Genomic DNA, 13,196 nt, shown 5'->3' on the forward strand with positions numbered 1-13,196 from the left:
CTATTTGCCTCAGCACCATTTATTGAATAATGTGTTCACTGTGTTCACTGTTTTAAAGTGCCACTTTTGTTAGTTTATTGGTTTTCAATTATGATCCATTAATTTATTTGTGCTCAGTGCACTGAGCCTTCGAATATCTCGCTGTCTTGACTACTAGTTATTTTTGTGAAATGTTTATTATTTTGAAGGGGGGTTGCAGAGAGAGAGAGAGAGAGACAGAGACACAAAATCCCAAGCAGTTTCCATCTATCAGCACAGAGCCCAACGCAGGGGCTTGATCTCACAAACTGTGAAATCATGACCTGAGCCAAAACCAAGAGTTGGACGCTTAACTGACTCAACTATCCAGGAGCCCCTGATTATTAGTTTTATAATAAACCTTGTTTCTGATAGAGTAAGTTCGCTCACTCCTTCAACTGATTGGTCATTCTTAACCCTTTGTATATGCACATACATTCTAGACACAACTTGTCATTTACACACCACAAACACAAACCTCTATTTGATTGATTGGCTTAGATTTCTATCAATTTCCCACACCTGGAGATTTCCATATTTTTCTTTTAACCCCAGTTATACACTAAAGTTATTTTTAAATTATATTTCAGTCTGGCTGGCTCAGTTGTTTAAGCAACCGACTTCGGCTCAGATCACGATCTTGTGTGTTCAAGCCCTGCTAAGGCTCAGTGCTAATAGCGCAGAGACTGCTTCAGGATCCTGTCTCCCTCTCTCTCTCTTTCTCTGCCCCTCCCCTGCTTGCACTTGCTTTCTAAGTAAATAAATATTTCATAAACGTTTAATTTTTCTATTAGAAGGACACCCACTCTGAATGTATTTAGTCATATTGCCCAAAAGTCCTTAGTTGGAATTTTATGAAGAACAGTGGCTGAGTTTTACTAAATGACCTTATAGAAAATATTGATGTCATTTTTTTTTTTTTCTCCTATAAACTGTCAATAAGTCATACTGGTAAACTTCCAAATGTTGAACCACATTTGTATTCTTGAAAGAACACTATTTGATGCAGTAAAATCCCTAAAACAATTCAAAAGGCTCTTTAGCATTAATATTACAGCCATCTAGGAAACTGATTCCCATTTTGGCTCCCTAATGGTACTGAGTTGAGATATAAACTTGAATCAAACTGTTTTAGTCTAAGAAGGCTAAAGCAATAGATGAGGATATATTCAGATTTCAAATCAATGTAATGCACCATTATCCTGTAATCATGTTGTATGTCACACGACTGATCCTTCTTCCTTCAGTCAAGAGAAGTATGTTCCATTTACCATGATCATTATGTCGATCTAGACTTACCATGTTTATTAATCAGTCCAGTGGTCATATATTTGGTTGGACTGTTATTTTAATTATACTTCTAGACTTAATTGTTAATAATTTATTTAATTTAGCTTCTATATTCATAATTGAAATTAATCAGTACTTCTCTTTCTTACATTATCCTTTTAAAACGTTAATATAAAGTTTATGTTAACTTCACAAAATGAACTGGATAGCCGACAATCTTTTTTAATTCTGCAAAGTATGACTATTACTATACATTAAGTAGTCTTTAAATGCTGGCACTCAGCTTTAAAATCATTTGGAATTTGCATCTTTTTTTAGCAGTGCATATTTAACTTATGCTATTTATTGGGCCATTAGAATTCTCTACTTCCTCTTGAGTCAACTTTGGCTATACTTTGTCTAGGTCCTCCAGATTTTCAAATTTGTTATATAGTTAACATTTTCTTACATCTCTTTCATAAATGTGATTCTTTATTGTTATGGTTCTATGTTTAATACCTCATGTGGAAAATTATATGGTGTAGCCTCCAAATACGAGAATAGATTAACATTACAAAATGTATTACTGTAATGCAACTGATTAAAGATCAATAAATAAAACATGTTCTCAATAGAGAAGGAAAGCTTAATTATATTTAATATCCATACATGATAAAGCATCTTAACAGATTAAGTATACAGTCTTTTTTTTTTCATGTTTATTTATTTTTGAGAGAGAGAAGAAAGAGCAGAAAGAGAAGCAGATGTGAAGTGGGCTCTGTGCTGACAGCCTGATGTGGGGCTTGAACTCACGAATCATAAGATAATGACCTGAGTCGAAAGTGGATACCTAACTGACTGCGCCACCCATGCACCCCCATACAAACAGTCTTTAATTGATAACGGGGATATAACAAAAATACTAGTTGTAGAGCAGGTATCATGAGAAAAACTAGAGGCATTCCTTTTGAAGTTAAAATTAACTACCTGCTAATATTTTGCCTGTGTTCATCCAAAACGTTTCCACCTTCATGCCTTATCTCAGGTTATTTTCTCTCACTGGAAACACCATACTTTTGGAGGGAATCACAGCTCCATTTCTAATAAAATGATAAAAGCTGTGTAATTTCCGCCAGAAAAATGCATACATGCACATAAACACAAAATTTTATATAAACTATCATAGGATTCACTACACCCATTCTGCAAAATAGATTCTAGATTAAAAGCTGTCATCCTACATAAAGCTCAGTAGATGTAATGGTCAAAAATATTAACGGAGAAAGGAATAGGTAAATAAATACGCAAGCAAATATATGAGAGCAGAGGTAGATGCAAGCATTCATACCGACCTATGAAAATCTGTGTAAAGGAATTGTTTAAAACATGAAACAAAATATACTTGAGTTTTAAGTATTTATTTACAAAGTTCTTACTAATACACTGCTTTTAAAATACATCAATAGTCATTTACTATTTAAAAATGGCAAATATGTGGCACAGAAAAAAATCTATATAGTCAGTTATACTAATAAAGGAGATGATTGAAATTGTTAAATGACAATTAAATGTTTGCAGTACTCCCTACAGATAGGAACTAAAAGTGCATTTATTCATAGGAACTTGATTATTTTGTTATCACTGACTATAAAAAAAACACAAAAACTATTGTGAAAATTAACATCAGGGTTTGAAAAATATTTTACAACAGCAAATAAATGTATTTTGATTTTACATTTAATTATAGGACCAAAATAAAAGGTAGACCATACACATATCTATGTATTTTACAGCAAATTAGTAAAACTGGTGCCAACTTTAGAATTATTTCATAAAAAGTATAAACACTCTATCCCACAACTTCCCCCATGGTCTTATCCTTCACAATAAAATTTCACACACTATCAAACTAAGTGAAGATTTGCTAGTGGCTAAAATCACCGAAAATATATGGTCTCTGAAAAAGTTATAAGTATACCCTAATATCATGTTTGACAAAATATACATTATTCTTTAATCTTTCTGTCCTTATCTCAATTTGCAAAAGTATTTTGAAACAATCTCCTTTAACCATTATTCTTATTAATAAGAGCAAATCTTTAAAAATCCACTCTAGATCTCGAAAACACTTGAGAATAAAATAAACTGCAACAGAAGCAGTTAAACAACTACTTCAAATAGCACATGTGAAACAAGTCCCCACTATTAATCAGGAATCTGTGGTTTTTTATCTAGTAAGTACTGTGATATCACTTAATTTCTTCACAAATTGAGATACACAAATAGGTATTTCCAAAAATTCATTCATTGACACTATATACAAAGAGATTCACAGCGGTATTTCGCATCCACCAATAAAATTTATTTACTGTTATCAAGTTGCAAAGCTACTAATATCGTGAATAACTTAAATTATTGGTCTTTGAATGAAGGACTCGAGGGAAGAGAAAAATTACATCAAAATCAATATAATTTTTTACATGAATTACCTACAAAAATGTAAGAGGTTAACCTTACACTTTAAAGAAGAAAATCAAATGGCATAGTTTAGTGTTACCTACATTCTTTCCAGCTTTCACCAAGTGCTAATGACAAGTACCATTTAAGTCAGTTTTTAAGTATGAAGTGTTTATAAGTTGCTCTAAATTAAGATTTTTTAAGCTTCATATCAAATGAGTTGTAGATCGACTTAAAGTATGACTTCTCCTTTCAAAGAAGGATGGCAGGCTGACAAGGGAGGGTGATGGGATACCCTGTAAAAACAAGACAAATATTTTATACTTAAAAGTTTTCTTTTAAAAAATTATAACACAGTTTAGGATCATGCATATCATTTTAAAATTAATACAATTAATTGAAAAACATCTGAAAATTCTAAACTCTTCAAATAAATAAAAGAATTTAAATTAGGGGAGGGGGATAGGGAGAAAAGATAAAACTATTTTAGCATTCTGAAAAAAAAAATGGACTAGTTAAGTACATATTAACTCAAATGGAATAGATACTGGCTTACTGCTAGGAAGGTACTAAAATAACTTCAGGTTATTTTAAAAGTTTATAAATTAGTAAGTTTTTGAGGTAAAAAAACAAACCCTAGTAGTTTCTTCTTAATCATAAAGCAAAATTCAGAGGAGTGAAATTACTTCATGAGAAATAATTCTCTCTGATTAAAGGTCATACACTCCTAGAGAGTCTGTATCATGTGCGCAACCCATACATAGGTGTGTGTGTGTGTGTGTGTGTGTGTGTGTGTGTGTGTGTGTATGTGTATAAGTTTGCTCCATATAAAAAGCAAAATAGCAGCACTTCTTATAATAGAGATTAAGTTACTAAGCTATCTAAACTTATGGTTTCAGAGGTCAAAGTTAAATATCCTCAGAATTTTCAACAATAACAAAAAAACATGCATAAGAACAGCCAAAATCTAAGAGTGGGTATAAATCAAAATGAGTTCTAAAGAAAGCTACTACTTTATTTTAACATACATGAATGGCTAACCATACTAAGAGTCCACAGGTAGCTGGCTGTAAGTTCTCATCAACAAGGTAGTAAAATGTAGTGCTTAAAGAGCTGGGGTGGTAAAGTACTGCCATTCAAGTGATAACAAAGATGATTTAAGTAGATAGTATAAAAGCTTACTTTATTTTTAGGTGAAACATTTATGATCTGCCATATTAAAAAGCAAAATTTTATGTAAGTGCCATAAATCTAAGATTAAGAATCAGATTTGGAATAAAAATCCATTTTAGATCACAATTATTACTATTCTTTAAAATGATCATTTTCATAAACAGGAAAATTTCTAATGGGATTGACTTTTTTCTGGACTTAAGAGTAAATTACCTAGCAAAAAATATCTTTATGTGTCAATACACATAACACATAGCACAAACTCTAATAAGCCTAAACTGTTGTGGATTCAAAGAAGGTATAAAGTTGTGAATTCAAAAGTCCCCACCCACCTAATATTCAATGAAGAAAGAATACTTTGTTTTTTCACAAATACACATTTCAAATAGCTAATAAGCTCACATTAAACTTCACGAGGCTTGTTTCCATTACTGGCTGGCATATCTCCTAATTCTTCACAAATGTCAAAGATGACTTGGATAGGACTTTTTTGCAAATTTGAAAAATCAACAGTTCCGTCTAGTATCTCTGAAAAGCTAGCTTGTGAGGTAGAATGACGTACAGATCAAAACCAGGAGTTTTGAGAGCGCCCACCAGTAGAGTTTGAGCACTGTACATAAGCATACTTAGTAAATCCAACTGTATTGCTTGTGGAAACAAAATGGGCAATCTGTTAGAACAGAAATAAGCAATTGAGAAGACGACATGAATGTCTTAAAGATATTTTAGGTACTTCTTATATTATCTACATAGGAGTGACAAAACTATAAATAATTTTCTAAAAATTTTCTGTAAAGTCCAATTATATTCATTTGAAGAGAAATGTTTATAATAGTTACTATAGATGCAGGAAGTAAACAAGGGATAGTACTTTGGCCTAATTGTATTTTGTCCATTTTAATTCATTTTCATTTATCAAATTTCTTTGCACAAATTCATATTATCAGGCACAACTTCGCTCCCATTGGAAGGCTAACCTTCATCCAAAATTTTTATAAACATACTCATAGATTCAACTGTAAGTCTTTGATGTATTAACCAAGACTTAATTGGCTTTAAAAAAAATAAGAATTATTGAATATTATGTACCTTATCTATAAATTTTATATAAGAGGTGACCACTCATAAAACTCTAGACCATTCATGATGTGCCAGGTACTGTTCAAAGCACTTCTCATATATTAACTTATATAATCCTTGCAGCTACTACTTTAAATTCATCTTACTAATAGTGAAATTGAAACAGATCTTAAATAACTTGCCAAAAGTCCTACAGCTAGCAAATAGCTGAGCCAGGATTTGAACATGTGAGTTCCAGAGTTCATGCTCTTAACCACTATTCAAATTGCCTCTCATATAAAATCACATCATATATATATGTGTGTGTATGTGTGTGTATTTAATCCTTATAATAGCACTATATGGTTAAGTACTATTAACCTCTTTTTTTCTCAGCTGCAAAAATGAAGATAAGAGAACAAGAAACTTGCTGAAGGACACACAACTAAGAAGTGACAGTCACTTGGGGCGCCTGGGTGGCTCAGTTGGTTGAGCGCCAACTTCAGCTCAGGTCATGAGCTCACAGGTTTGTGAGTTTGAGCCCCGGGTCGGGCTCTGTGCTGACAGCTCAGAGCCTGGAGCCTGCTTCAGATTCTATGTCTCGCTCTCTGTCTCTTCCCCTCCCCTGCTTATGTTCGGGTACTCACTCTCTCTCTCTCTCTCTCAAAAATAAAACATAAAAAAAAAACAAAAACAAAAAACTTAAAAAAAAGAAGTGTTACTTGCTTTTGTTAACCTTAGTAGGTTAGATCAATAATAATTTTACAAAGAACAAATACATCACTCACATACTTAGAATGTTAGAAATGTCCCCAATATTAAATATCAAATACATCTAACACCACTAGAAATTTGAATTATTCAGGAAACATTTAAAAATATACACATGAATTTAGAATCCATATCATCCTTCAGCTTCAGAGTTTATATTCTACTTGTCACAGAACTAGGTTTTTAAAAAAAACCCTCAATCTCTGCTATCTTATTGGAGCCAATCTACATAAACAGAACCATCATTATTTACATGAGTTAAAGTGATGGGACTCATTAAAATAGGTTTCTTTTCTGAGAGGTTTTTTAATGTATCTCAATCCCAATAAAATTTCATATCAAACTACACTCTATGTCTCTAGTTCATTAAGTGAAGTTTTTCTCAGTTACCTTTACCCAATAAACAAGTTAGAAGTTTAGAGATTAAAAAAAAAAATAGAGGTATTAACATTTCCATCTTCAAAAAGTTAACAAACTCCATACCAACTCCATAAATGTGAGTAAGTCATTTAGCCCATTAGATCAAAGTCACTTACTGCTAATGATGATGTGCTAGACAGACGACTCATTACATGCTTGTCATTGCTGGAAGGACTTCTTCCCTCCACTGAGCTTTGGGATGTCATAAGGGCTCTTCGCAGAGCTCTTTTTGGAGTTTTGGAGAAAGAGAACGCTCTTGTAACCTACAGTTAAAACAAGTTACAATTAATTAAGCCTAATAAATTAAGCCTAATAAATCTAATATAACTGGTAAGAACATAAACAAAGCCAAATACACATGAAGATTTTCTACAAAGATTATATGGCAGAATTAGAATCTCTTTGGACAAAACAGTGGAAAGTTGTGGTAGTATACTGTAGACTATTCCATTCCGCATTCATAAAGGACCATAGTCAATGGGAGAAAAAAGGTAGGAGGGAAAACAGGGTCTGCAAAGAGGAGAAATCTGGGTTTTTATCTGATTTTGCTAAAATTTACTCATGAAATCTCTAACCCAAGGCCACACGAACCTCAATTTATTTATTAAAAAGTGAAGGAGCTCACTGAATCATTATTCAGCATGTTTATCTACTATATATCATACACATTAAATGCTTGGAGATACAAAGATAGTTAAATAAAGGAGAAAGCCTCCCCTCAAAAGCAAACAACAGAAAATTGTAAGTTTAGCAGATGATGGCAGCAAATTTTGCTTAAAATATTAAAATGCTAGTTCTACTTTTTAAAAGCCCATTACCAACATTCTTACATAGTCCTCAACTCTGATAAGAAGGGAAGTGATCTTCATCATTAGAAGACTGAAACATACGTAAGGTCAGGAATAGATCCGAGGTCTCCTGACTCTGTCATGTGCCCTTTGCTGAAAAATATCTGAGACAATATTTAAGATGAGTGCACACATATCTGCATCTAAGCCACCATCAGTACATTTCTTTTTTTTTTTTAATTTTTTTTTTTTTTAAACGTTTATTTATTTTTGAGACAGAGAGAGACAGAGCATTAATGGGGGAGGGTCAGAGAGAGGGAGACACAGAATCCGAAACAGGCTCTAGGCTCTGAGCTGTCAGCACAGAGCCCGACGCGGGGCTCGAACTCACAGACTGCAAGATCATGACCTGAGCCGAAGTTGGCCACTTAACCGACTGAGCCACCCAGGCGCCCCACCATCAGTACATTTCTACTGAAGCACAGGTCACAGAAGTATCACTATCAATGGAAGGGATAACAAGCGCTATAGAACATGCTGGAATAAAACTTGTTACCTCTATGGGCCATTTCCTAGAACCAAGAAAACAGCTCTGCTATACAGACTATCCTTACACTGATGTCTGTGGCAATATAATTTTAATATACTCTGCAAAATACATCTTGGAGACATATTAAATAATAAGCTCACTATGACTCACCTTTTTTGAAGTCTTTTTTATTGCTCTAGATGCCCTACTCAATGTACTGTCCATATCTTTAGTATTTACTTCAAAGGATTCTGGATCAGCACTGTAAATAAGATTCTCCTGTTGAAAATATAACACTTTTTATTATTTTAAAATAAGTAAAATAGAAAATAAAAATACACGACTGTTTCTAAAATCAAACCTTCCATATATATACACATGGAAGTATATATAAATGAAGTTACTCAAGATTTTTTATATGCTTCACATAATTTCTACTCTGAAATGTACTAATTTAAGGATAGTAAAAAATTAGCATTCACTAAATGAAAAATTCATTGCAAGGACCATGGACACCAAAGCAACTGGAAAAAGAACTCAGTATAAAATCTTTTTAACAACACTAAAACCAACAAGCTAGAAACTTAGTGGACAAATGTCTAAGCATAAAGCCTGCTGTAAAACCAGTATCAAAAACAATTTTCTTGAGATAATCTATCTAAAATTAAAACGTAGACTTTCTCCTACGTTTTCCTTTCTTCCTCAATTAACATCTAGGTAGATTCTAAATTGGAGGTTCTAAACCTGTGATCAAGAGCTCCTAGAAGTGGCAATGGATAGAAATCAGGAGGTATGCAACCTCCCTGAAATCATGTGCAAATCTCTGTGTATGCATAAATGCAAAGGACATTTTTCTGAGGAGTGGGCTCATAGCTCATGTTACATTCTAAAAGGAGTCAAAGATTTCATGTAAGAACCATTGGTCAAAATTAACCTTAAATGAGACAACTAATCTGCAAGTAACCCAAAATATCACTTGCTCAAATTACATTTGGGCTTTTCAAAAAAAGCAGGTTAGACAAAAAGGTTTTGCATATTTCTATACCAATTTGCCCTTTAAATTTATAAATCTAGGCCATCGGCAAGTTCCCCCGCTAATCTAGCACTATTAAGACTATCCGCCAGCACTGTCATTCTGTGGCTAGAGAGACTTTTATACAACCCTATGAATATTGGTTTTTCTGGAAATGTTCTCATCTACAAAACATAGAAAATATCTAGTGTAATTAACCCACAGGAATCATAAAACAAGATAATGCATAGTAGTCCTTTGAAATAAAATGTTAAGCTCCTTTACAAACAGCCTTAAATATTATATTCTACAATTATAAATGCTTGCTTTTTGGCTCTTCACCACTGACACCCACATAGACAGGCTTGGTTTTGCCAAACTTTCTTAAAACAAGCAAATCCACCCTGCCAGCTCTAGACCCTCTCAATCCACTTCATCCATTTGCTAATGAGTCCACAGCTTATCTAACCCCATTCAGGTAACCGTGCCTTTTTTTAAATGCACAATTTTTTTCTAAGTTAAAAAAAAATAACATCTATTATAAAAAATTTGGAAGAAAATTTTAAAGATAAAATTTTCCACAAATGTAGTGACTGTTTGCTATTAACATTTAAACATACTCCTTACATATATTTTTCTATATGCACGAAATGTTTTATTTTAACAAAACTGGAGTCATTCTATTCAGTTTTATATCTTGTATTTTCCAATTCGCTGTATGTTATTGTTTTTTTCCATATCATTGGATACTCAAAGATATTACTATTAATGAAAAAATGATAAAAGTCTCTTCTGATTAGATGAGAATTAATTTTATTTCATTATTTTTGAACAAAAAGTACCTCTACTTTCTTCTTGTTAAGAAATAAATATTATAACAACATCAAAAAAATATAATACTTAGGAATAAACTTAGTCAAAGAGATGAAAGACATATACTGTAAACTGTAAAATGCTGCTGAAAAAAATTAAAGACATGAATAAGTGGAAAAACACCCTGTGTTCATGAACTGGAAGATTTAATATTAAGATGTCAATACTACCCAAAGCAATCTACAGCTTCAATGAAATTCCTACAAAAATCCCAATATTTTTTGCAAAAAAAAAAAATTTCATTCCAAAATTCATACAGAATCACAAGGGACCCCAAATAGCCAAAACAATATTGGGGGGAAAAGTACAAAGTTTGAAGTCTTAAATTTCTCGGTTTAAAAACCTACTACTATAATCAAAATAATATGGTACTGTCCTAAGAAACAGAATAGAATGGAATAAAACAGACTAGAGAGCCCAGAAATGAACCCTCATATAATATGGTCAAATGATTTGACAAGGGCATCAAGACTATTCAACAGGAGAAGGACAGTCTTTTCAATAAATGGTGCTGGGAAAACTAAATATCCACAAGCCAAAGAATGAAGCTGGATCCTTATCTTACTCCATATACAAAAATTAACTTGTAATGGATCAAAGATCTAAATATAAGAACTAAAACTACAAAACCTTTGAAGACAAGGAACACAGAGGTCAAAATTTTCAAGGCATTGGATTTAGCAGCAATATCTTGAACACAACACCACAGGCAGAGGTAACAACAACAACAAAAGCCAGAAAATTGGATTTCATAAAAACTGGTAAATATGCAGAAGACACCATTCAATATAGGAGACAGCAACCCACAAAATGGGAGAAAATGTAAATCATATATCTGATATATCTGAGAAGGGATTAGTATCCAAAATATATAGCAAATGCCCAAAACTCAACATCAAAAAAACAAATAACCAGATTCTACATTCACCACCTACATCTCCATTTTCTTATAGGTTTTTGAGATGGTTTCACTTTCAACTCTTGAATCTACCTATAAACTTATATAGATATAAGGTTAGGATATACATCTAATTTTCCCTAAGTATTTAACCAACTATCTTATCATCATAGGTTAACAATCTTATTAAATTGTTAAAGTACTACATTTATCATACAATAAACTCTTATTTCAGGGACATGTATCCTTTCCATTGATCCACCTTTAATAGTGCAGTTGTGTTCGCATCATTGTAACTTTAAAAATATAATGTAATATCTCATAAAAGAAGCACTGTTTTTTTTTTTGTTTTTTTTTTTTGAGAGAGAGAGAGAGGGCGGGGCGCAAGTGAGCAAGGGCCTGGGTGGGGGGAGGGGGGGAGAGAGAGAGAGAGAGAGAGAGAGAGAGAGAGAGAGAGAAGAGAGAGAGAGAGAGAGAGAGAGAGAGGAGAGAGGGAGAGGGGAGAGGGAGGGAGGGAGGCAGGGAGGGGCGGGTCTCACCCAAAGCAGGGCTTGAGCTCACCAATTCAGGACTCAAATTCACAAACAGTGAGATCCTGACCTGAGCAGAAGTTAGATGCTTAACCAACTGAGCCACCCAGGCACCCCTGTTCTCTACTTTTCTTGTTGTTGCTTTTTCTTTAAAAATTATCTTTGGAATCATTCTGTCAAAATCCAGAAATTTCCTGTAGGATTTTATAAAAACTATAATGAATGGACATCTTTATGCCAGCCAGCATTCTCTTTCAAGAACATAATGGATTTCACTGTAAAGTATATTGTTTTCTTAACATAGGTTTCATTCATTTCTTTTAAGGCTATTCCTAGATTTATACTAAAATTTCCTAAATCTACACACCAAGCTTTACTGGGAAGTGGGGTCTCCATTTCCCACACTTTCTAGTAGGTTACTGCCAGCATAGAGAAAAACTATTGATATGTGTGTATTTATTTTTTATTTGGTTACTTAAACTAAACTGTTACAAGTTCTAATACTTTTCAATTGATTCCTGTTAATTATCTAGATAATCATTTGCAAAATAACTCTGAAGAGTAAAATATCTTGACAACCCATGGGAAACAAAGCAGTCGGGACTGTGATTCAAGCTCTGTCTATCCCCGAGTCTCCCCCATCCTCATTCACATACACCTGCAAGGCTCTGCATTATTAAGATTTCCTACATCTTACAGTAGAGGGATCACATTTCCTACACTGCTATACATATTACACCATAAACTAAGCACAGCTGTCACTTTAGTTTTATAAACTTGATTTTGTTCTCATTTCATTTTCAATTTTAGTTTCATTTCAAATTGGTTTTCATTCAATCAACAAATGTATATTAAAAGTTATTTGATAGAAGCCTTTTATGTCCTAGATACAGAGACAAATTCATAAAAAGGATATTTTGACACAAATATATTTTCCTTCATGATGTTTTGATTTCAAAACACAAAGTAATTCATCAATGCTCATGCTAAATTGGTCAGCCTATGACATTTTTTAAAAAATTAAATGCTGAAAAATACAATGGAATTAGGTGGGACACAATTAGAAACAGTAAGAGAATTAATTTAGTAACAGTGGTTACAAAACTAACATACATATCAAAGATTAACCTGCATATAAAACTAGAAAACAACTTAGCTAAAATATCTCATTTATGAATAGAATTACAAAGAGAAAATTAGCTAGGAATACATTTAACAAGAAATGCGTGTGTCTACACTGGTCTTTCTGGAAAGAGGGATGAAAGTATCAAAAGTGGCACTGCTGAAAACAGTGGGACAGGTGCATATGTTTTACTGCAGTACACTTTCGTCTATTTAATGTTTCGTTATGTGCAAATATTACTGTTCAATTTAAGTTAGTAAAACTCATAATATGAAT

At 33.0% G+C, this 13,196-nt stretch overlaps 1 protein-coding gene across 13 annotated transcripts in view; it reads right to left on the reverse strand.

Annotated features, from left to right (window-relative positions):
• Positions 1 to 2,279: 2,279 nt before the first annotated feature.
• ECT2 (epithelial cell transforming 2) overlaps positions 2,280 to 13,196 on the reverse strand; it is a 64,890-nt gene continuing 53,973 nt past the window's right edge. For 6 of the 13 annotated variants that reach the window (XR_006207392.1, XR_006207391.1, XR_006207390.1 and 3 more), the window contains 4 exons: positions 8,656 to 8,763; positions 7,284 to 7,430; positions 5,320 to 5,587; positions 3,958 to 4,040 (listed from right to left, as the gene is read on the reverse strand). Coding sequence is in view for 5 of the 13 variants with exons in the window: in XM_042956158.1 (XP_042812092.1) it covers positions 3,951 to 4,040; positions 7,284 to 7,430; positions 8,656 to 8,763 (345 nt within the window). In the remaining 8 variants the exon portion in view is untranslated. Of the gene's footprint in view, positions 2,388 to 2,684; positions 4,041 to 5,319; positions 5,588 to 7,283; positions 7,431 to 7,997; positions 8,120 to 8,655; positions 8,764 to 13,196 lie in introns of those variants that run through there. The other 7 variants (XM_042956158.1, XM_042956155.1, XM_042956154.1 and 4 more) reach the window with 5 other exon arrangements.

This window comes from Panthera leo, chromosome C2 (assembly GCF_018350215.1).
Source record: "Panthera leo isolate Ple1 chromosome C2, P.leo_Ple1_pat1.1, whole genome shotgun sequence".
In the NCBI taxonomy this organism is placed as follows: domain Eukaryota; kingdom Metazoa; phylum Chordata; class Mammalia; order Carnivora; family Felidae; genus Panthera; species Panthera leo.